Below are 24,175 nucleotides of genomic sequence, written 5' to 3' on the forward strand. Positions count from 1 at the left end.
GATACCACCAGAACAACCATGTGAGCCTGGAAAAGAGATAAAAGAGGACTTGTGCAGAATTAACACACACAAACAGCCAGGCATATTCTGAACCCGGTGTGTGACGATACTAACTTTTGGTATTTTCCAAGCATTATGTGAACCATATAAAAATAAGAGTGCGTTAATATTAATGAAAATAATGTCTAGGACTTGGCACAAAATAAGTGTTTTTTAGAGTTGTGCACTTACAAAAATTGTTCTGATTTTATCTAAAGTGACTTTGCAAGACTGACACCTGCCAAAATGACCACAAAATTCCATCAATACAAACCTCCTCTTAATAGGTATCTCAGCAGATCTCAGAAAACTGCATTATCTTGTTTAGAGTTTGAACCACTGATTATTACAGTAAAAGGAGAGCAAAAACTTAAAGTCTGCACTACAGTGAGCCTTTTGTGGCTTTTTAAAACTTAACTGCTGACCTTCCTCTCTCCTTTACTGAAAGGAAATCTACCAAAGCTTTCAATGAACACAATTATCACAGTCAATGATGTCATGAACACAAATGATCTGAAAGATAAATAATTTAAAGATAACCTAAGAGGTTTTCAAAATACTTAGTGGATTAAATTATTTGGTTATATTTAAAGTTGTTTCTTCAGTGATAGCAGTTTTTCAAGTATTCACTAACCAAAACTTCCTGTCCTTCAGACACTACTAATTCCACAGCAATAATATAGATATTAAGAATAGCACACAGACTCTGTACTTTGCTGCTACCTTTTTGAAACTCACTTGGATGTTGCCTGTAAGTGGAAAAAGTCAGAATATTTCCTCCTATCTCACTTGTTAAAGAATAACAAAAGGATAGCTGCATGCTTTGGGCTTGAGAAAGGGTCTTTTGAGTTCCACCCCTGCCAGAGGCTTCCAGTGTGATGCTGGGAAATTAGTCTTTATACCTTCTGTGGTTAGGATAAACATCCTACACATAGTCACAGTTCTCTGTCAGAGCTCTACAGTAAGGGGCAGAAATCACTTCAGATTTGGTAGCAGTAGGAATCTCCACTTAGATATCTAAACTATCAATTCTGAGACTAGAACATCTAGGTATGTAATATATATTAGATGTGACAAAATGGTATTTTTTTTTTTCCATTCAGCTTACTGTTGTTCTAAGGGGTAAGGAGATGTACTAAAACCAAGGAAAGTAAACACCTTCCAAATGTACAAATTCAAGGAATCTCACTCTCCTGAACTTTATTCGTTGATATAAAAAGGCTGTGGAATGGTTTATTACTGAGTTATTTGACACTACATGATTTTGGTGAACCAATTTTTTTGCTCCCAAAATTCAAAAAGAAAATAAAAATAGTCTTAATTTATGGCAAATATTTTTCTTGTCACTTATACTGCTCTAGCAGTAGGCTTTTTTTTTTTCTCCTGTAGAATCCATTATTGTAGTATCCTGATATTTTCATGAGCTTTGGTAATCTGCATTTAATATGTGGTTGATAAGATTCCCTGAAACCTTTATACACTTACATTTACTGTTACTGATCTGCAAGATGATTGATTTGTGGTCTTTCTCCTCTAGAGCTGTCAGAACATCAGCAATGAGAGCTCAAGTTTTCTGAGGTATTCCCCACATAATTCCCCAAACACTTTTCCTAGCCTGACCTTGACCCTCTATATCACCTTGACTAAGAGCAACAGCATGTGTCTTGGAGACAGCGGGCTCTCCTAGCTGATGCAAGGTGTTTTATGCAATATGTCGAATGGATTATCAGGAAATTCAGCATATATTTAATCTTTGGAAGGAGAAAAATGAGAAGGAGAACTCCTCCTCACCCAACAGTTGTCCTGTGTGTCCTATGCAAAATCTTTTTTTTAAAATGAAATACGGCTTTGTATCTGCAACTCTACTACATATTCCCGTCCTGGACATCAGTGATGTACCTCCCTGTCTCCACCTCTGAGACTGACAGCATCAGTCAGTAATAGGTCAAGATAATAGTGCAAGTTGACAAGGAGATAACATAGTCCCAAGAGCAACAGGTCACGTATTTGCTTGGCTGAGTAACAGATTATGTCCAGGCTGCTTAAAGAACACTGGAGGAAGCAGCCTTCCAAGCCAGGATAACCTTAAAGACTGCCATATTGAAGAGTCTTAAAGTAAATGAAGAGCTACACAGCCAATGTTGCAGGGCAGAACTCTACTCCCTACCATGTGGGCAGAGGCTATAAACCCACTTTCTTGAATCAAAGTTGCAAAGTAATAGAAGATTAGGCTTGCACACAGACATCATATACTTTTGAGTGAAAAATACCTGCATCTAACAGAACTGCGAGCCTAGACAGTAAAGAGACTGAAATAAGATACAGATGTGGTGGAGGTGAAGTAGCTATCTACAGAGCAGAAAAACAGTACAGATTTTCACATGCTACGGGCTGTTTATTCTTCTGTTTTCATGGAATCTGAGTGGCATTTGTCTGCAGAGGTTGTGTGCAAGCAAGATCTTCCACTAAATTTTCCAGATATAACCAAGGACTGTGACAGGCCATGGTAGGGGAAGGGATGCAGAGGTGCCTGCAAACTTGCGTAAGGCAGAGTCCATCTCTGACATCCTGCCATGGCAGGCTTAAAGCAAGACAGTTTATATGTGTTTATATGTGCAGTCAGAGAGTAAGAAGTGTTTTTATGAATGATACATCTGTTATTAACCATATCCGGAACATCTTAATTTTAACAATCCGCTAATTTTTTGCCTTATGGTCTTCTTCATGACTATGTGCACAGCGCACCTATAAAACCTTATACATTCCACGTTAGATAAGCAACAGACTGAAGGCAACAGTTTCCCACTCTTCACTGAAGGTCTAATCCTGTAAAATGCTACCATTACCTCCACAGAGGTGCTGAGCAGTTCTTAAGATCTGGATTTATGATGCCATACACAACAAGCAAACAACCAAAGAGAAATCTTATATGCTTGACAGCTGCACTACTTACATGAGAGGAGCACATTATCACAGTATTAAATTGTAGTTTATCCATGACATGACAGAAGTGAAATGAAGATTCAGAAGATACAATTAATGTCACAAAATCAGTTACTGCAGGAAATTATTTCACTCTGCTATCTTAATTCAGCCAAATTCTGTATGCATATCATTTCATCATTTTTAATTACTTGATCCTGTGTTATTTTTCCCTTCAGAAGGGCCTGTGGTCTTCAAGAGCCATTCAAGATTTTTCACTTTGTATCATTCAGTGAGTTGCCCTGAGTCTCCCTTAAAGTCTTATTCCACTATTCAAAACCATGTTACAACAAGAGAATTATCTTCTCCTATCTTCTTCTACTGCCACCATCAATAATGAACCTAAGTCCTTCATAAACAATTAAATCTCCACAAGACCCTTCAGAAGTAAAAAAACCCAAACATATGCTAAGGCATAAATTTTAAGGAGCACTGTTCCCAGTAATTTGGGTGCCAATTTTAGATGGCAGATCAAGAGGCCTTGGACACGAGCTAAATTTGTAAACAAAATCAAATAATCTACCCTGGAGATGAAAACATGAACAGTTTTCAATTAAAATTCAAAATTACTGATTCAGAATCACTGACTTTGGAAATGTATACTCTGAGTATAGTTTTCCCCCGTATATAAATTTGGGAAATAGCAAACTTTTCCTTTTCCAAAAAAGGAAAGCTAAAATGGCTTAAAGCCTGAATATAACATCTAGATAACATGAACTCTTTGTAATTTCTGAGAGGCATATGAAACATTACTAATGTTTAGATCCCATTATTTTAAAATTACATAACTGTATAACCGATCTATACTTTCTGATTAAGAATTTGCCTGATAAAACATTTTAAGCAAACTTTACCTGAAGCATGGATTATACATAAAAGAAAGACTGCTAACAAATGCAAAACTACCCCCACTTTTCAGCAGGACCCTATACACAGTGAGCTGAACAGAGCACTTTACAAACTGAAGTTCTTAATTAAACAAAAAGGTCAGTGACTTTAATGAGGTACAAGGGATAGCACTACTGAAATAGCAAAATTTAACTAAAAAAAAAAAACAAAACAACAAAACACTATTAAGAAGGATTTAAAAGGTATGAAAATATTGCAAGTAGCATGATGATAGCAATGGGAATAGCCTGGAAGACAAAAAGACTTTCAAAAGCCATTAATATTTCACATTGAAAAGATACACTTCCACAGAAGTTTTTAGATATGTTAGCAGCTTTGCTATTGCAACACTTACCTGAAGCAACAACAGTGCTTGCCCATAATGTATTTTCTATGCTTAGGCTTTCATGAACTGCTGGATCGCTATCTTCCTGTTAAAAATATGAACAGCTAGTAAGTAAACCAACATTAAACAGTCATAGTTAAGAATAATGCCAAACCATGTGACTAAGAATAACTTATACAGGATGCCTGCACCCTTGTATCAATCATTGTATAATAGTGTTCATTGCACATACTTTATTTATCTGGGTACACATATTTAGACTTTTAAAAAGAAATGCACACTTGTCTTACTACATACTTACAAAATACATATCTAATGGAAAAATACTTCCAATAGGAAATGGCTTCCATGATTACTTTAAACTTTCCTTTTTTCTCTCCTCTCAAGCAATAACAGTCCACAGATTGTAAACAGACTTAATGTCTCATAATCAATTTAGAGCATGTACAGATTTGTTACTCATTAGCAACTGTGAAATGTGCTGTTTACAACTAAAGGAAACTTCAGGAGGTAGGATAATCAACTGTATTTGATTGAATTACAAATTGCGGTAAATACTTTGCAGGAAAAAGGGGACCACTGATTTACCAAAGTACGCAAATTCTACTTAATGTCAATAATCAAAAATCTATGTCATTTTTCATCTCTATTTTGAAACAATCACCAAGCAAAGGATGAGCTGCTTAGAAACCTCTGTTCATACAAAACAAAAATCTCAAACTGAACAGACATATTTTTGTGTGTACTTCAAAAGATGCCTACATAGTAGGGAAACTATAGCTCTTATTCTCTGAAGTGAAGCAAAATAATTATTTTAAAGGTATAGAGAACCATTCTGTCAAAAACGGAGGGGAAGAGAGGGAGGATACGGAATTAGCCATAAGAAGAAAACCACAAGTTTTGAATCAAGACTCACACAAGAAGTAAAAATTCTGTCAAGAATTATCAATGTTCTGTAAGATTAGCCTGACATTAAGAAAAAGGAGAAATACTTTTTGATTCTTACCTAAGGAATTGATATTGCAAGAATTATTTGCTATACTCCTAACAACTGACCACTGAAACATTAAATACAAGAGGAGTATTCTGATCTAGCTCAAAAAAGCATCATTTGTGGCAATTACCAATCATTTTTGTAACACTTGGTAACTTATTTCTGAGATTAGTGCCTTTGATAGGGTTCATCTACAGCCTAAATTTTTAGATAATTTTTCCTAACTTCATAATGCTTAGATTCCTGGATTGATTTATGATTGTTCCTGGGTGATTCAGATTCTGTGATTATTTCAACTTTCTGAAAGCCTGATGAAGCAGTCTACTTAGACATGTCAGTCTAAGTAGAAATTATCCAAGAATACTAGTTTTTCTAGAGGAAGATCCTAGTAATATAGTCAAAATACTAACTGTAGCTGTTTAGGGCATGGCAGTTCGCAGAGAGGTTGCCACCTACACCTATAATGTTGAACATGACCATGTCCAGCGGTAAGTTTCCATATGGAACTTATTCAGAGGTTTCATAATCTGTTTCTACAAGGCTAGAAATAGGACATGAACTGGCCATTTCTTTCATGGGCTTTTCAAGAATTGCTGAATCTAACAGGACAACTTTCCTGAAATTATTTTATACGGACAACACTGATTAGCCATTTGTGACAGGAGCAGAAGGCTGCCACTTTCAACCCAAATGGTTGGCCTGATATCAACCAGGAGTCTTAATTTCACACAATTTGCCATAAGATGCACAGATTGTTCTCAGTCAGCAACACACTGGGCTGCATCAAAAGGAGCGTGGCCAGCAGGTCGAGGGAGGTGACTGCTCCCTTCTATTCCACTCTCATGGGATCCCACCTGGAGTACTGTGCCCAGCTCTGGAGGCCCCAACATAAGAAGGACGTGGACCTGTTGGAGCGAGTCCAGAGGAGGGCCACGAAGATGATTAGAGGAATGGAGCACCTCTCCTAAGAGGACACTCTGAGAGAGTTGGGGCTGCTCAGCCTGGAGGAGAGAAGGCTTCAGGGAGACCTTATAGCAGTCTTCCAGTATCTAAACAGGGCTTGTAAGAAAGATGGGGAGAAACTTTTTAGCAGGGCCTTTGCAACAGGACAAGGGGTAACAGTGTTAAAATAGAAGAAGGTAGATTTAGACTAGATATAAGGACGAAATTTTTTATGCTGAGGGTGGTAGAACACCGGCACAGGTTGCCCAGAGAGGTGGTGGATGCCTCAGTCCCTGGAAACATTCAAGGCCAGGCTGGATGAGGCTCTGAGCAACCTGATCTAGTTGGAGATGTCCCTGCTTCTTGCAGGGGGGTTGGACTAGATGACCTTTGAAGGTCCCTTCCAACCCTAACCATTCTATGATTCTAATTCTACCTACCATCATACACTGAAAAGAAAAAATTCTGCTCAAGTATTCTGAACAAGAAATTTCTGGAGCTTCTCACTTCATCACTAGGTCAACTGAAAACAATGTATAGGTGTACAAGGAAAATGCTTTTATTTATAAGAACTCACTACTGTACCTCAAAGAGCAAGTCATGCTAGAGTTTGTCAGAGGACTCCTCAGTAGGCATAGCATAGGAAGATGTACACTAACAGAGAGCTGACCACAAAGATCCCACATTTCAGTCAAACACTGCAGCCTCATGGAAATTAATGGGTCAGTTTTTTACAATCATCAACATACAGTGACAGGACATAGACATTAATATCATACTTGCAATGAATTTAGTCTCAATAAATGAAAAAGTTTTTGTATTTTGCCCTCAGAAGTTCCATACAGAATATCTGTTATCCATGGTGGGACTCCAAATATCTCCCCCCAAACACTGAAAGAGACAGTTCCCCATCTACCACTTACTAAAACTGCAGTTACACTGAAGTCGTAGTTTTTGCATTATCTTGAATTCCAGCATGAAGAAAGAATTTAAATTTTGACAGGAGCTAGCCATTAGCACAGAATTAATGTACAGAATTAGAGATACAGAAAAGCTGTCTAATTCAAATAAACGTTTGCTGCTGTATCTTTGCCTACCTTAACAATTGTAACTTGAGATAAGACTAAAGTAAGATTTCAGAACAAAATAACTATAGAAAAAACTGCTTATGATTTAGTAGTGCAGTAATACTGTAGGTTAATAAATCCTGTAAAAAAGTGGACAGATTAAATTCCATACAGTGAAATGTAAAGCACACAAAGAAAAAAAACACCCCAGCTTCACAGAGTGATGAGCTCGAGCTCCGAGCTGATCAAAACTACCCAGAAATTGTCATGACTGGTCAGAAGACAAATTCTGGGATTATTACAAATCTACCAAAACACTAACTTAATAGTCCAGAACAAGCTCATGCTTAGAATTAATAGGAAAGAACAACAACTAATCATGCTACAACAAAGAAATCCATGGTTTGCCCAAGTATTAGGTATGTAGTTCTAAATCCCTCTGCTCCTCTCTGCATTCCAAACAGAAAATTAAAAGCAGTGGAAAATGTTTAAAAAGGGCAACAAGGGTGGTCATTGCAGCTTCCATAATAGATATAACTAAATAAACCCAAACTCTGATGAGGAACATAACAGACATCTGTGAAAGGGGCACCTAGAAAGGGAGGACATATACTGCTGTCTCTTATCAAAGAAGAAAGAAGTCATAAATAAAGCCAGCAAAATTAAATCAACAGGCAATTGCTCTTCATAAACTATGTAATTAACCTGTACAACTTCTTTCTATTTGAGTGCTTTAAGGTGACATGAGTTCAAGGCGGGAACTGGTTAAGTTTAAAGAAGGAAAATTCACTGCAGGTTACTTACAGAGACCAACTCTGACTCAGGAAGTCCTCACATCACAAGTTGCTAAAAGACAAAAGAACCTTCTGAGGAAGCATTACCACCTGCTTACTCTAGTCTTATTCTCTTTCCCAGCAGCCTCCTCCTCCTGGCTATTTCGTCAGGAATAAGATACTAAGCTGGGAAAGTATTTTTTTTTTTTTGCCTTAGTTTTTTCTTCAGTTAGTAGATTTTAAGACAATGAATTATGAAACTCTGCCACACTACAAAAAGAAATTGAAAGCTCTGCAGTGATTATGGAGAGCTGACAACACAGCCAGGAAAAAGTCACTTGTCTACCTGCTACAAGACTTACTTAAACATTTCCTTTTAGGTCATTCAAAGTGGGCAAACAACTAATGAGGTGTATCTCTTTCCACTCACGCCATGCTCATCAACACAACAGTTTGGCCAATCAGTTAGCTTCTGTTTATTTCATTACGATCCTTTCATGTCTTTACACCCTCATCTAACACTTCCACCTTTCTACAGTTCATTCAGTTTACCAAATACCACACCTTCCATGCCCAAGCGCATAATGACTTAACTTATTTTTCATTTGACTAACTTAGGAAAAAATAAAAATAAAAACGTATATTTACAGGTTACGTGTTTAGCTATTTCACATTATTTTTATTTCTACTTTCGGCGAGATGGAAGGGATAGATGAAGCAGTGAAGGGAGGACTCTGATTCCTGAACACCACCATGAGGTCTATGGCAAGGAGAAATGGTTCTGCAATTTTTCTGACACTACTACAGCTAACAGAACAATATATGTTTTGGGGTAAATGAAATCCATCACTCACTCTAGTAGTAGAAATTTGACATACAAGGGCTTCTTTGTCCAGCTGATGAAGTTTCCACTTAAGGTCTGCTGGGTTGAATTTCATTTGGCAGCTGTATGTTTATTGGTCTTTAAATTCTGAATTAAGTTCATTACCAGAATAGTGCAGTTCAGTATTGGATTCAAGCTTCATATTCAGGCACAGTTTCTGAAGTCATGTGCAGCATTGATCATAGAGGTTTAAATGTCTACAATTTCTATTCTGGAAAATTAGTCTGTAGCTCTTGCATGTGCAGAGAAAAAGAACAGATGAGCAGTGAAATAAAAATTGTACATATCCTGCTTTGAGTCCTGAATCCCTAATACAGCTGATCACGGATCATGATTTCAAGTAGCCATTTAAAAGGTTTCAAAGCTACAATTTATTGGAATTTTTTTTTCAGATAAGGACAGAAGCCTTTGAGACTAAATACCTAATCCTTGAATGAACCAGTGTACCACTTCCATTTGACCTTTTCTAGCTCTATTCCTACCTGGACAGGATGTAGCACAACAACTCCCACCAATTTTTCTAGGAAAGTGGAAGAATATGCATTAGTGTAGTTGCATCACTAAAAGAGATTCCTTCCCCACCCCTATCCCACAGTTAATTATACTCACTATGTTCCTTTTACAGACACATGCCTTTTGGACAGGGTCAGATTAGGTTCTGCATACGTTAGTTCTGTAGTCTGGCTGTCCATATGGCTGCTGGTGCCAGCACAAGAAAGGTGAGGAAAAAGGAGCTACAAAACATACCATTCCCTTCAGCAGCAACATAAAATTAAGCCAGATTGAAGGGAACACAACCATTGCTTCAAAAGAGGTAATTCTCAAACAGCAAATATGAAGTAAAAAAAAGGACTCAACATTCTCTCTCCTAAGACCTATACAAAACTTGCCCAGGAAAACATCTGTATAAGTAGCCCCAAGTCAGAGATTCTACTCATATATGAATACACAATTTTCAGTGCTGACATCTCAATATGTATTTTTCCAAAGTATCAACAGCTACACGCAACAGGTTTTTCATCAAGATAGTTTTTTTTAAACATCTGACAAGGTGCTATATTGGAAAAAAATATACCAAATGATTATGTACCATAGGGAAAAAAAGCTTATTACAGCAGATGAACTAAACCCAAAGCAATCAGTTCTCTGAGGTTTTTAATGGAATAAAATTTTAAAAATACTAGATATATTCCCAAAGTAAATGAAGAGACTGAGGTGAAAGAACAGAGCTGCAATACAGGAGAAATTAAAGGAAAATATTCTTAAGGGAATGGTGGAAGAAGGAAACAAATTTAAACAAAAACCAGCCAAGGTCAAAAGCAGAAGAGAGAATTGCCATGATTCTGCACAGAAGCTGTAAGTAAAAGGTAAACAATACTGGACATGCCAGTACATACTGATGTAATGCTCTAGAGTACTTCTGGGGCTCCAACTGGTAAAACTTGGGTTAAGAAGTATGGCTACCTTTTATCCTCTTTCTACAGACGTGTTTTTCTCATGCTTTTTCAGAACTGATGAAATAGTTTCCTAATTTATCAAGCCTACATAGGAGCATTAGACAGAAGAGAAAACCTAGTATGTGTAAATCCCTGTTCTATGCATTACTATTTCAAAATAACCTGAGCCAAGATACAGACAATGCCCTGTGAAAAAATAAAACAATTTCATATATTTTTACAGAACGCTAATTTAGCTCATTTATTTTTTTTCTTGGTAGGATGTCTAGAAAAGGGGAGAGGAGGAGAGGAGTTAACTTATGCCATTACTTAAAGGCCAGACATGATCCTTCTCACGTGCCCATGCAAGGACATACACTCACTTTCAAGCGCTGACTGCATATAACGCACCGAAATCCACGGAGGACAATGGAAAATGACTTCATGTGAAGCTGACAGAGTACAGCAGATCTTTAACTTCTCCTGATGTGGTTATGGAGGTGTACTGCCAAAAGTATCTTCTGTCAGCTATGAGCTTTGCTGTGGATATCTCTCTCACATACAAGTACTTAAAATAAGTTGTTCCCTCATAAAAACTCCAAAGCTGTACACTTAAGTTTCTGTTTCATTTTATGGTCATGCACTTTTTGAAATTATCTAAGTTTGTCTTCTACATTGTTAGTACTCTGTCTTCATAATGGGGAAAAAAAAAGAAAAGAAAAATCAATGTGCTATTACCCTGTCAACTTACCCTTGCAAGAATTCTTTGAACATCAATGCTTAAGTAGAAAAAATGTATGCATTAGCATCACTAAGCACACTAATTTTTTTTTTACTTTAACATAAAATAGAAATTAGACGCAAAAACTGATTTAGTCTAAGAAGTAAGGGCTCACAGCAGAAGTAAAGATAAATCAGTAAACATAACATCAGTAAACATAACAGTTCACTATGAAGAAGGTACACCACTAACAAAAAAAAAAAAATTCTAAAAATATCTACAGTGTGATCCACTGCGAACCAAATCTGAGGGCACTGCCCTCAGATGCATGCACACAAAAGTTCAGTTTAAACTGCCCCTCCTACTGAAGCAGTCAAAACAACTCGTATGTAAACCTGAAAGCATAAAATGCATCAAGGTTATTTACACACATCAAGGATCCTTGAATCATACAGCTCTTATTACACGTACAAACAGAACCTACAACAGGGGACAACTGTTTAGTGATGATTTCCCAATGTCTCAATTACATGTACCAGAGTTGTTAAAAAGGCTCTGAGGAGTTCAATTTATATTTAGAAAAGTATACACTTAGCCATTGGGACAGGAATAACATGAATTTTACAGCTGTTAATAGCAGTTTCGTTTGGACAATTGGTCAATACAAGGTTTAAGTAAACATTGCTGCTTACAGCTTTAGAAGGTGTGGGCAAATGACATTTTCTTTGTAGGCAGCATGAACTATATAACTGGTATAAATTGGTCTTCGAGAGTCAACAACTGCAATATCTTATTCATCAGTCTACTTAGAATTGTGAAGTGGAATTCCAATTACTGAACAAAATCTACTGCCAATTTGAGTTACTTGAGTAAAAAACCCTTCCCTCTACCTCCACAGTAGTTAATTCTCTCAAATTATTTTAGAAACAAACTATCGAGAGGAATGAGTCTACTAATACCGAGTCTGGCATAAATAAATGAAACAATCACTATATCTGCTAATATACTGCTACAAATCTGTAAAGCAAGTTAAAAAAAAAACACTGCCTATTAGGACACCCTACTTTAAAGGGTTAACTTTAGCAAGCCACCTTTTGAAAATAACAGAAAAAAGTCACTGAATTATTGCATTGTTATTATCATATTGGTTTTGAATATAATTAGAGCTGGAAAAATGATTTATAAAGCCCTCATAACTAGCTTTTTGGTTTTTTTTTTTTTTTTTGAGATAACTGAACTTTGGAAGTACTAGCTTTCCCTCAAACAGAAGTGCTGCTAAACAAGGTACATTTTTATTGCACATAAACTAGCAGTTGCATTGTCTCAGGCTACTGAGTATGTTCAAGTTGACACTCTTTCTACATATATGAACAATACATTAGATATCCAGAGACAAGCAATATATACTACTATACCACTAGTTTCATATAAAAAGACTGTAGTGATGTCAACAAATACCCAATTCTTGGATTCTGCTTTTTTCAGATATTCTTTTTTAATCAGTTTTCTGCAATACATATTTACCAGGATATCTTTTATATGAAGTATTGTCATGACACGAACATGGGAAAAAATACCGGTGTAAAGCTAAGGAAAGATCTGATCTGACTTTGACACTAAGTAGAAGTTTCACTTACATTGAGAAATGGAAGAGAGAAGTAGAACTGTATTTACACACACTACTTACCCGTGTGAAGGTACCCTCAAAACTGTGAATATCCAGTTGTGGCTTCTGAGCATAAACATAAGCATTGATTGAAAAGAGATCCTGTAAAACAGATTAATGTACTTAGTATTATTTGAACTTAAATTTAATCACTTATTTTGAAGAACCTTTTAGTGGTAAAGATTCCAGTTTATGATTTACACCACTCCACCCCAAATTAAGTTCATGAAATTTTTACCCAAGACACACACTGTTTTTTCAGTACATCTTGCTATAAAGGAGCCAGATCCAAGATGATATTCTTAATGTGTTGATAGTTCGAACACTAAACTGTTTTACACTTAGGAGTTAGAAATTTTATCTAATTTATTTTCTCTTAACAGCTCTGTTTTAACTTATAATAGTATAATCTTAAAATATTTTTCATATATTTTCTTCTTTTTAACATGAAGTGTGGGGTTTGGTTTTTTTTGTTTGTTTTTAATGAAATTGGAAACAAAATAGTTTTTCAGCAAGGACAAAGCTAACTGCATACAAGAGGAAACAATGAAATTGATTCAAGTTCTCTGAAATGCTCACAGTCAACCCATGAGAAAACTCCACCAGCTTCAAGAAAGCCTGGATACATCAACAGGATTACTCAAATGCTTGAAGTCAGGGATACCCTGACAAAACTGGGTCTAATATATGTGGTACTACTACACAGGACGGCAAACAAACCATGAACATTCCTACCCTAAAACTAAGAAGAAGAAGAGACTCTTACATACTACAGCAGCAGGCTTTATAAACAGATGGCAGTATGGTGTAACAGGGGAAGTTAAAAAAAAAAAAAAATCAGATGAGTGTTAGATCTTAAGTGCTGTCCCTGAAGGTCCAGGGAGGGTCACCTTAAAATTCTGAAACAATTTTTTCATCAGGTTACTGTTCAGAATCATCCATCTCCCACAGAAAGAATACCACGGACTAATTATCAAAAACCTGATACAAAGGACTTTCTTCTCATCACAAAAGCAAACTTTTTGGTGCTTTTTAGATCGTCAGGACCAACAGTAGCTAAGAAATTTCAACACAAGTAGACCACTCATGCATGGATTCACAATCCAATTTCTACTCTGGAGAGGAGCAGATGTTTGATACTAAATCCCAATCGATCTAAGAATCATAACCTCTGACGAAATGCAAGAGCGTCTACCTTCTCACCACACGTAGTGCCTATCTAGGTTATCTCCATCCTTGATTACTGGATGAATCTTGCAAAAGGCTGATCAGACACCATCTCTGGGGAGCAGATCACATGGCTACAACAGTGCTCATGCTAGCTAGAATGCACCATCTTCAAAAGTGGAATTAATTTTACAGTCTCTTTCACGGACTTACAACCACACCTTGGCTTAAACACAGCTATTTTTAAAAGCATGCCATTATCTTTTTCAGTAATTTTGAATGTAAGAAAAAGTAACTATATCTGAATATCACATAATTTGAACATTATAAAAATTAACTAAAGGCACAATTGTACACTTGTGTTAGTTTTAAAATCTGACACATTTGTATCTTTCTGTTTCTCCAATAAAACCGCTTCAGGTTTTTTAACAAATTTTTTTCTTTTTTCCAGATCAAAATGAATACTTTTTTTCTAAATCTACTGTACATTTACTAAACATGTTTGACTTTAGTTTTAAAATGTGTAACTCTATACATAATGAATTTGTATTTCTATTTATATTCTCCAGATAAGAAATCCCTCTCTTCATGCCTTGCAAAACCACAGATTTTGTATTTCATATGCTTTTTAAAACGTGAATCAAACCTGAACTCTCACAAATTATCTTTATCTTAAACCGTTAGCCATTTATTGTAGTCTTTCACATGAAGTTCATTCATTGCACCCTTGTTCTTCCAACCAACTTTCATCGGGTTCACAAGAAATAATTCATATGAAACTAATACACATGTGGTGTCCTATATCTTCATCATTCACTTCTTTCCAATCTGTTATCACCTACAATTTAGCTAATCCCAGCTATTATGTGCTTTATTATGCAAAGAAAAATAAAGAGTCTCTCAGTAGTGGGTAGCACAGCAGAAAACTAATACCACACACATACTCGTATACACAATAAAAACTGCTAGTGAAATGCGTCAACCAAGAACTTCTCTCTTTTCAAAGAATGTGTTAGTGGGAAGCAACGTTAGAATAAAATGAAGCAGAAATATCCATATTTTAAAGTACACTAGCATTCATACAGTAATATATTTTCCTGGTTTCTAATCTTCCTATTTTCTTCTACCATGATGTTCTCCTTTGTTACAATTTAAATGTAAAAATTTCTACCACATTTCTTGGTGTCTTTTCTGTTTATGTTTTAGTTCTCCTTTTGTGTTTTCTCCTTTGTATTTCTGCCTTCATGTTTCAACTATGAAACAAACTCACTTATCTTTCCGAAAAAAATTAGATCTGCACATTCCCTACACATTTGTGGCATTACTCTAAAATGCCACAAACTAGAACTGGCAGAATATTCCAGAAGTGCATGCTTTTTCCTAAAACTAAAAAACATAAGAACAACCTGTGTTCTGAGAGAACAAGGTGGTAGTTCACTGGCATTTCCTTCTGAAGAGTGGAAAGAAGAGACATACAAGCATTATTACACACGCTCAGTAACTTTCTGAAGTATTTTTTCATTATTAGGGTAAAGAAAAGGAATAAGGACTTTTTTTTCTGTAGCCCAATGCCCTGTACTTCAGACGGACATCATTCTCAGGCCAATAAAATTCAGTAGCTGAAGTTTTATAATACAAGGGAAAGAAAGAGAAATAAAAAGATGATAGTTATAGAAGACAGATTACGTATGAACTGCATTCAACAGTAAAGGTTATCCGAAAAGTACAAAGATGTTCCCTGACCTAGTGCTGCTTTCCCAGTAATAGAAGGTGTGCATTCCTCATCTCAATGTCTTGAAAGAAGTCACAATAATGAATTTAACAAGGAGACATCAAGATCTGTACACAACACTACATGTAAATATAACTTATGCTCACTGAGCAAGAAAAATTTACCTGGTTATGTCATTGCTTCCTCCCTATATAAAAGCAGTGAGAAAGGAAATTACCTTAAACAAAGGATTTAATTCATTTTTTTTTAAAAAAAAAAAGACAGCTATTTGTTATTAAGAATTTAACTAACAGACGACTTAATCTTTGTGAAATTCAGCTCCAGTAAAGAATCATTTTCATACCATAAGCATTGAACTCCTGGCTCACCAAAGCTAAACAATTCTACTGATATGTTCAATGGAAATTGTATTCTACATCTAAAGTTACATTGCTTTTAGAAGATGGTGAGGGGAAACGACCTCATTTATTTTCTTACTCAAGGGAAAAAAACACTTGAGTAGAGGGACTGTTACAGTTCTAGATTTAAAAAGCTACATGAAAGACTTGAATCTCAAGCAATAAAAATTAAATTATTTTCATACAACAGTACATGAAATTTAAAAAAAACACTTTATATGCATTTAATTATCTCATATTTGAAAATAATCTTTCAGAAGAACGCATTTCATCCTTCTACACCAAAAGTAAGAAAATGACTTGATGATGGTACAATAATGAAAATTTCCTCTTTTGCATTTCACAATTTAAAAATCACTGTAAAGTTATCGATAACGTAAAAAATATCTTCTATTAGGTCAAGGGCAACATTTGTTCACCTTACTTAAAGATCATTAAAATACATTCTTAATCATAACATGTAGTTCATTACAAATAAAATTGCCTTTGGTTCAATAAAACTAATTAAATGTAAATGGTATTGTTTACTGCTGTATGGATCTTCTGATATAAATCAGCAAGTCATCATTTATTGAAAATTACAGTGACCTCATTGCTATTAATAAATTTAGTTGATCACACAAGCTAGAGAAGAAGACTGCACAACACACATATCACCAGAACTGCCCCACCTGTAACCTGTAATGAAAGTGCAAGAAATCTAATCTAGGTGTTACAATATTTGCTGCTCAGCTATCACTAAATGAGTTGTTGAAATTTTAATTCCCTGATCACATTAAGTGCTTTAGAAAGACAACAAAATCTGTACTGATCATCTCGGTGGTGTCATCTGTTCCTCAAGAAAAGCTCTGAAGGCCTGAAGGTTTGTTTATTCTGGGTGTCACCGCAGGTAGGGTTACAGTGCCACTCTGCTGACACGACCAGCAGCTCATGCCAACAGGAGATACCACCTTCACATCAGACCACTGAAGAAACCAACAGGAGTGACAATTACGGAGAGCATATTCAGTCAAACACAGTATCAAATTGTTCATAGACAATTTTACGTTCAACTTGCACACATTCTTTTAAATTATTGAAAATATATTTCAGTATGTAGGTATGAACTTTAAGCCTCAGCTTTGAAAACATGCTGGAAGCACGTGGAGAAGACACAGCAACAGATGTTGCTTTAGGTGTGGAGAGTCCCAGGAAGTCAGGAAAAGCACTACTGCAATGAATAACTGCTGCTTCAGACAGAAAGTGAGCTGAAACGATTTGATCTGTTCCAGCAAATCCCCAGAACGTCAGCCCAGAGACAGCAAGGGCAAAGTGCTGGGCCCCAGAGCCTGAGCCCCAGGGCCCCCTGCACCCCCCTGCCTGGAGAGGACCCCACAGCCAACTCTTGTTTTGTCATAAGCACATCTAAACCGCACCTGGGGAACCTACTCCGTTTCTGTGGCCACCCATACAAATACGCGCCTTCGATGCGGTTTAATGGCAGTACGGAATTAATACACAAGACTTCCCGACTTCTCTACCTAATCCTTCGCAGGCACAGAATATCTCGTCCTCTACCCATCTTCTTTACCGCGTCTTTCAACGAATCCAAAACCGGCTGTGCGGACGACCACACACCCCCACCTCCTCCCCGCCGCGTGACAGTGCTCCTCAGCGGGCGGCGAGGGGAGGGGAGAGGAGGGGAGGGGAGGGGAGGGGAGGGCCGGGCCCCGCCTGCCGCCTTCCCGCCGCTGTGCCCGAGGCCGCCCAGCAGGTGGCGACCAGGAAGTGCGGGAGGGCCGCGCCGGGCCGGGGCAGGCAGCTCCCCTCCCCGAATTCAGGCGTCGATTTAGAAAAGCTAAAGCAAAGCATTTAGCTAGGTGTTCCGCTAAGTGCGTTGTTTTCGCCACGTCAGTTCTTTTGGGGGCAAACACCATGCACTGCTCACCTTGTGCAGCACGGAATGCAAACAGAACGAGAGGACCACCGCGTCCCGGCAGCTGCTTTTAGCAGAAGGAAGGATCGCTGCCCGATTCTCCTAACATTTTGTAGAGGAAAGAAAACCAAAGTTGATCCCAAACTGGAGCACAAAGCTCGGTCCTTTGCCTGACTGCTTCAAACCCCAACAGGTTTCTGCAATATAATTTCAAGCCTATCAAAAAGCGTATGCCTCTATTACACACTGCAACGGTTAGCAAGACAATTGCTGTACAGCTGTCATTTCTCGAGCTAGGGACAGAAGCAAGGCATAGGGACATGTTACAAAGCAACAGACATTTTCAAGTTTATATCTGGAAAGCAGCTTCCAGTTTTTTCAGTTTTATTACAAGAAGATTTCAGCAGCAGAGGATACTGTAGAAGCCTAAGGTGATAAAAAGTCTACATGAAACTAATTTCTCAAATGAACCTTTCTTTTAACCAAGTTGCTTCAATTTTTTTTCCACCGTGTGTGCAAGACAGCTTGAATAGTTTGCTAAGAAAACCTCACTACGTATTTTAAGCATCCCTTTTTAGATAAGTTGGGTCTAATGTTTCAAAGGGTGCCAAACGCTATCTCTACATGTTTAAAGTGTGTACCCTATTTTTACAGCTTTTTTCCAAACCCCTTATTTTTACTGTAACTATAAAGAAATAATTCTGCCAAGTGCATTTTAATTTAACTTTAAAATAAATGAATATGCGTAGGGCCTATATACTTATACAGCTTATGAGTCTATTAGGAACTACAAAAATTATGACTTAGAATACAATAATTCCATATGCTATTTTTTGTTAGTTTGAGATTAACATCTTGCTTAGAACTTCAAACTAATCTTAGGAAGTTGTCCATCCACAGAGTTTCTTTAGGTGGTTGATGCACTTGCGTAGTATTGCCATCCCAGTAAAGCTAAAAGTGTCCTCACAGAAATTAAAGAAATACTAGCATGCTTCCCACAGAAATGGAAACAGCCTTCTGCAATGTGCGCTGAGCATTACCTTCTGTGAAGGACGTGGGGATCCCCTAAAAAGCGTTTATACTCAGATGCATTAGGCTACTATTTCCTCAAAACAATTCACAGACAAATGGGGCTTGGGAGTGATGCAGATATATGACATGATCACTGTGCAAGCAGTCCAAGACTAGCTGAGAAGCAGCCATTTAAAATTATCTCATTAAAGAACCACCAAGTGTCAATGGTTTGGCCAAACCAGATAGTAAGGAAACTGGGAGACAGTTTAGTTTAGTTGGCAGGAAATATTATACCCAGCATCAGTTACTTCAGGCTGATATGTCAGCTTAATGCAGAGAAAGTCTTGGCTAGCATGGTTAAACACCAATAGCCGTGTGATGTGAGAACCGGTAGAGGCACATCAACTGCTTGGTGGCTTCCATTTGCTGCTGGTAGCCAGGGAAGGCCTGTTAAGTGTATGTAGCTCCTTGATTAACCCCACCTAATGATGCAATTCAGGTCGTCACCTACAGCTCAAGATGAGGGAGAATATAAAAATCTTGCAAGAAGCACAGATCAGTTGAAGGTACATTAACAGCAGTAAGTGGAAACAACTAAGGAAGGAATGGTTACTCTGTTGTGCAATTGACTCTTGTATACTCTTTCCAAGGCTCATTAATAATTTCTTGGTGATATCTTGCCTTTGCCTCCCCTGCATGCTCAAAACAACCATCACCTGAAGCAAACCTTAACTTCTGCAGAAAGCTGAGGCTGCAAGTACTACCATTCAAATGCAGACTCCTCAGCTTCGACCATTTCTGATTTATTTTCCACTGTAAACAACTACAATACAAATATTTATTTCTTTCAAATCAAATGCATAGTTTTAACCATAATTTTATACTATTTCCACAGAAACTTAACAATTTGTCAAGCCTACTGATAACTGATTATTTTTTTAAAAAAAGAACATAATATAAAAGTTATGGTGCAATAATTCCCTGCTCTACCAAGTCTATTTCTTCCTATCAAGGAGGAAAATTTTCAGACACGGATTTGGTCTTTTTTTTAAAAAAAAAAAAAAAAAAAACAAACAGAAAAGATTATGTAAAACTTTTCTTTTCTTTCCAAAGGACAGTGTAGAGGAACCTTTGCATTGTACATTTACTGCAGACTTCACCAGCCCCCAAACACCAAAACTGCCAAGCTCAGAACACCAAAATTATAACCAGCAAAGAGAACTTAGAGAAGCAGTGCTCTGGATGAAGAGTGGTATTTGCTGAGTGCAGTCAATGATGCTTCCAAAACAAATGAGAAACGAAAAATAATAGACAAGTTGGACACAGCTGTAACTTTCTGAAAAGCACTTTTTAATTAAAAAAAAAAAGGCAAGATAGAAAATTAACTGGATTTTAGTCAAATGCATGCATCTGTCTCAAATGTGGACATGTTTTGGTTTGTTTTTTTTTTAAATGAGAAAACAGGACATGCCAATGATTAAATGTTAAAAAACTTTCAGGAGAGGCATTATTACAAATACTAAATTCAACTGCAGATTACAGAATCCTTGTTAAAGCCTGTCCTTGCACCAGAACTGTCCTGGAGCCTGACTTGGCAACTTTGTCTGGCATGACCAACCTTCAGTTCCATCCCTTGTTTGCAATCCTCTAAATTCAAACTTAGCTATTTTTCCCTCCTCCTGTCACATGTGAAGCCAGTAGCCACAGCACTATCAACACAGGAAATCTCTCCCTTTTGCTAATTTCACTGTGGCACCAACTGTATAATTCTGGAAGAATAACTGCAGAAGTCCTGCTAAGATCTGGCAGATAATATAACACCTACTTTTTCTATTGACGTGGCATATAAACAGTCCTCTTAAGGTATGTTGCCTTTAATAAAGCACCTTTCAAAACACCAGAAATTCTGTGAACATAAATTTCCACAAGCTTGTAACTTGAATATATTATTCAGAGGAAGTCTCTGAATACCAAGCCAACTCTCTTGTAAAATAGCAAGCTTCCCCACTACAAGGGACAAAATTCAGCTTCTCATTAAGAGACATTTATACAACTCTACATACATTTTTTTTGTAGAAATCTGTCTATTTTGAATGCATACATATATACAAACGCAAACATGTGTCCTTTTTCACAATTTTAATAGTGTTACTTGTGACAAGGCACATATGCACTCAAAAAATACCAACATTCAGCAACTCCTAGAGAGCTCTCCTTGCACGAACTTGTACATTGCACCTAGTCAGACTAGAAAGCATCTTGACTACAAATAGCACTTTACCTTCCAAGAGCGCACTGCTGTTTCCTAAGCTTACAAGTTAGTGATTAAAGCAACAATTCCTGAGGCAAGAGTGGCTTGCTCTTGCAGTGGAACACTTAGTTGAAAACACTACAACTGTGATACGCTTCTGCGGAGTATGGATCTCAGTGGGCACCACAATGAAAATCACCAAGTTGAAAGAATAAAATTCAATTCTGTCTCAGTTTCTTTTCAATGTAAAAGCAAGAATATTTACACAACCAACTTCTCATTCAGCATTCAGTGAAATACCTATCTCCTGTTTATTGCAAAAACTAAGACTGTGTTAACAGATGTTTTCCAATACTACAATAATTGTAGAAGTCTTTTTGATAAGAGATATATATGCATACATGGAAGATATCTTAAAAGCAAACAGATTAAATGCTTACCCCCAGAGCTGGCAATCTTTGTGTGCAACTGACAGCAACCTTTAGTTTCCAGTCTGTTTCTCCATCAAGCTGGTCAGTTCGAATGAAACACGAACCTTGAAATTATAAAGAGACATCAAACTGTATTTTAGATCTCAAAAATTCAGTGTGGGTTAAAAAATTTAGAAGTGTGAAAATAAAGCAATTTACAATAATTTTTAACTAAACGTGCTACTTCTAAAAGGATTCATTATTTGGAATGCCTGTGTGCTTTCTTCCAGCAATGCTGCACATACCACACAATAGCACCATTTTCCTGATAAAATTAGCAATATGCCTGTTTACTAACAGGGGGAGAAATCCTATTTTACAGGTTTCTTAATAGTTTCTAAACAGGTTTCCAAATGTTATCAGCAAGAGATTCAGCTTCAGCCAGTGAAGTTCTAACAGGTTTTTGTTTTTTTTCTTTTTAGAATTGTCACTTGTACAATTCCAACACAATAGAATAATTAACTGATGCCTGCGATTTTTGTCTCCTTGCTGGTATGACATCACAAACTTCCGTTGCTTATAGTCTCCTGGCTTCTCTGAAAAAAAAATTTAAAATAAATCCTTAACATGGATACCATTCAAAACAGTATGGGTCTCAAAGTATTATACTTCAGAGAAATAATTCTGAATGACCTGTAATTGTCAAGGATCCAAGGCTAAAGAAATCTGTCAACACATGCACAGTACTTACAAGGGAAACTCAAGATAAAGACTGATACATACTGAAGAGAATCAGCATGCTTTACAGACAGCAGACTAATATTCAAGAAACAGAAAATTAAGACCAGTGCAGAGCCTTCCCGGGCCTCAGTAAGCAGTTTGACAGATATCACTGAGTCTGGAGTATTACATAGGTTACTAATGTAAGATTCAAAAAAGACTGCATACAAACATTGCAAACTTATTAAAGAATATTCAGTTAGTTAGAATTTCCATCTAGTTTGAAGCCTTGAAAAAAAGGTGGAAAAAAATTAGCAATACTCTTTCACAATTGCTACACTAAAGAAAGTTTAAATATTTCTGAAGTAATAATTACTGTTTCCACTATGCTACAGCCTAACAACTGTATACATTATTGTTAGTGTGTGCCGTGAGTGTGAAATAGAAATAGATTTTTCTAGTTATTTTTAAATTTTAAACAATGTATACAGATATACATGCAGATATACCCATAATTCCTTCTGTATTTCAACCAATCCCGTAAAACCTAACAAAGTAGTTTCATCACTAGAAGTGATATGGTAGCAAGTAAACTGAAGGAAACACTGGCAAAGGAATTTATCCAGGTTTCACTCATCTTACACAGACAAGAAGACAACATGCTAGAAGCTTTGAATCTAACAGGGTAGAGAAAGGGTACCTATGAGTGAACACAAAAAAAAAAGAAGAGATTCTTTTATAGGACATACGGACCCTAATGTAAGTAAAATCTAACAGAACTCAATGTTATATTCATCAACGCCTGTAAATTAAGCAATTCAATGAGCCCACGGTCTGAAAGGACATACTTGAGAGAGAAGCTACGTGAAATGATACCTGACTAGAAGGTAGCACTTTTGCACAACAGTTTTGAAAGAAGCTTACAAGCCTTCAGGTAACAGCTGCATTTATATTAACTGCATAGTAAGTAAACAAATCTTTAAATGTTAATATAAGCACCTCTCAGAACACATTATGACAATTAAATTTCACCCAAAACTCAGAGTGACAAGCTGCAAAGCTGTATCTAAAGCTCTTGAAAGGCTTCTAAATTCTTGACAGGATTTTTTATGGATTTTCTTCTATAAATAAAGTACTATAAAGCACTTTTTGAAGAGTCCAGTGACATATATTGCATTACAATTAAGGGTGAGGTACCTAGGAACACCCAGAAATACCACGGTTTCACAGCACGTTCGATCCATGGCGTAGATGAGCCTACTTTCCATCATACTTTTCCTGTACAAGACATTTCATGGTTCTCTTTACCCTTCCTGTCAATGGTTGCTCTCTTCCATCAATTTAATTTAGAATTATACTATAGATCAATGCAGTTCAAGACCAGTGTGGCTCCTGTGAATGGTTGACTGCACATATATTCATTTAATAGAGCTCACACTATGACATGTATTGGCCAGCTGCATTTCCTCTCCACTTCAGCAGTTAATTTCATCAATAACTTATCTCATAGCCTGTTTCCCTTTTATCCAGAAAAAGGGACTGCTTTCTGCCAAGTCAGCTTTCAATAGTGATCACAACAGCAAAACTGAAGCAATACAATCCTCTTCTCTACCTCAAATACTTCAGCAGATTTGACTAAGTAATTTTAATTATACTATGAAATACTGATTTTAAACCTGGCTTAAGTAAGTTACATGCGAAATTAAACATGTAATTAGAAACAACATGTAAAAATAACTCTTCACCCCTATACAGACCTTGGACCTTTAAAAACCTAAATATTCCCCACTGTGCCTTCCATGCAAGTCACATGTACTTTACCTTTTGAAGG

At 36.8% G+C, this 24,175-nt stretch overlaps 1 protein-coding gene across 5 annotated transcripts in view; it reads right to left on the reverse strand.

Moving 5' to 3' along the window:
- Positions 1-24,175, reverse strand: part of ATP9B (ATPase phospholipid transporting 9B) — a 167,363-nt gene that overhangs the window by 74,724 nt on the left and 68,464 nt on the right. For all 5 annotated transcript variants that reach the window (XM_086743146.1, XM_086743143.1, XM_086743142.1 and 2 more), the window contains 3 exons: positions 21,655-21,749; positions 12,759-12,839; positions 4,265-4,340 (listed from right to left, as the gene is read on the reverse strand). In XM_086743146.1, coding sequence (XP_086599272.1) covers positions 4,265-4,340; positions 12,759-12,839; positions 21,655-21,749 — 252 coding nt within the window. The remainder of the gene's footprint in view (positions 1-4,264; positions 4,341-12,758; positions 12,840-21,654; positions 21,750-24,175) is intronic.

This window comes from Chlamydotis macqueenii, chromosome 2, assembly GCF_036417535.1.
Source record: "Chlamydotis macqueenii isolate bChlMac1 chromosome 2, bChlMac1.mat, whole genome shotgun sequence".
NCBI lineage: Eukaryota > Metazoa > Chordata > Aves > Otidiformes > Otididae > Chlamydotis > Chlamydotis macqueenii.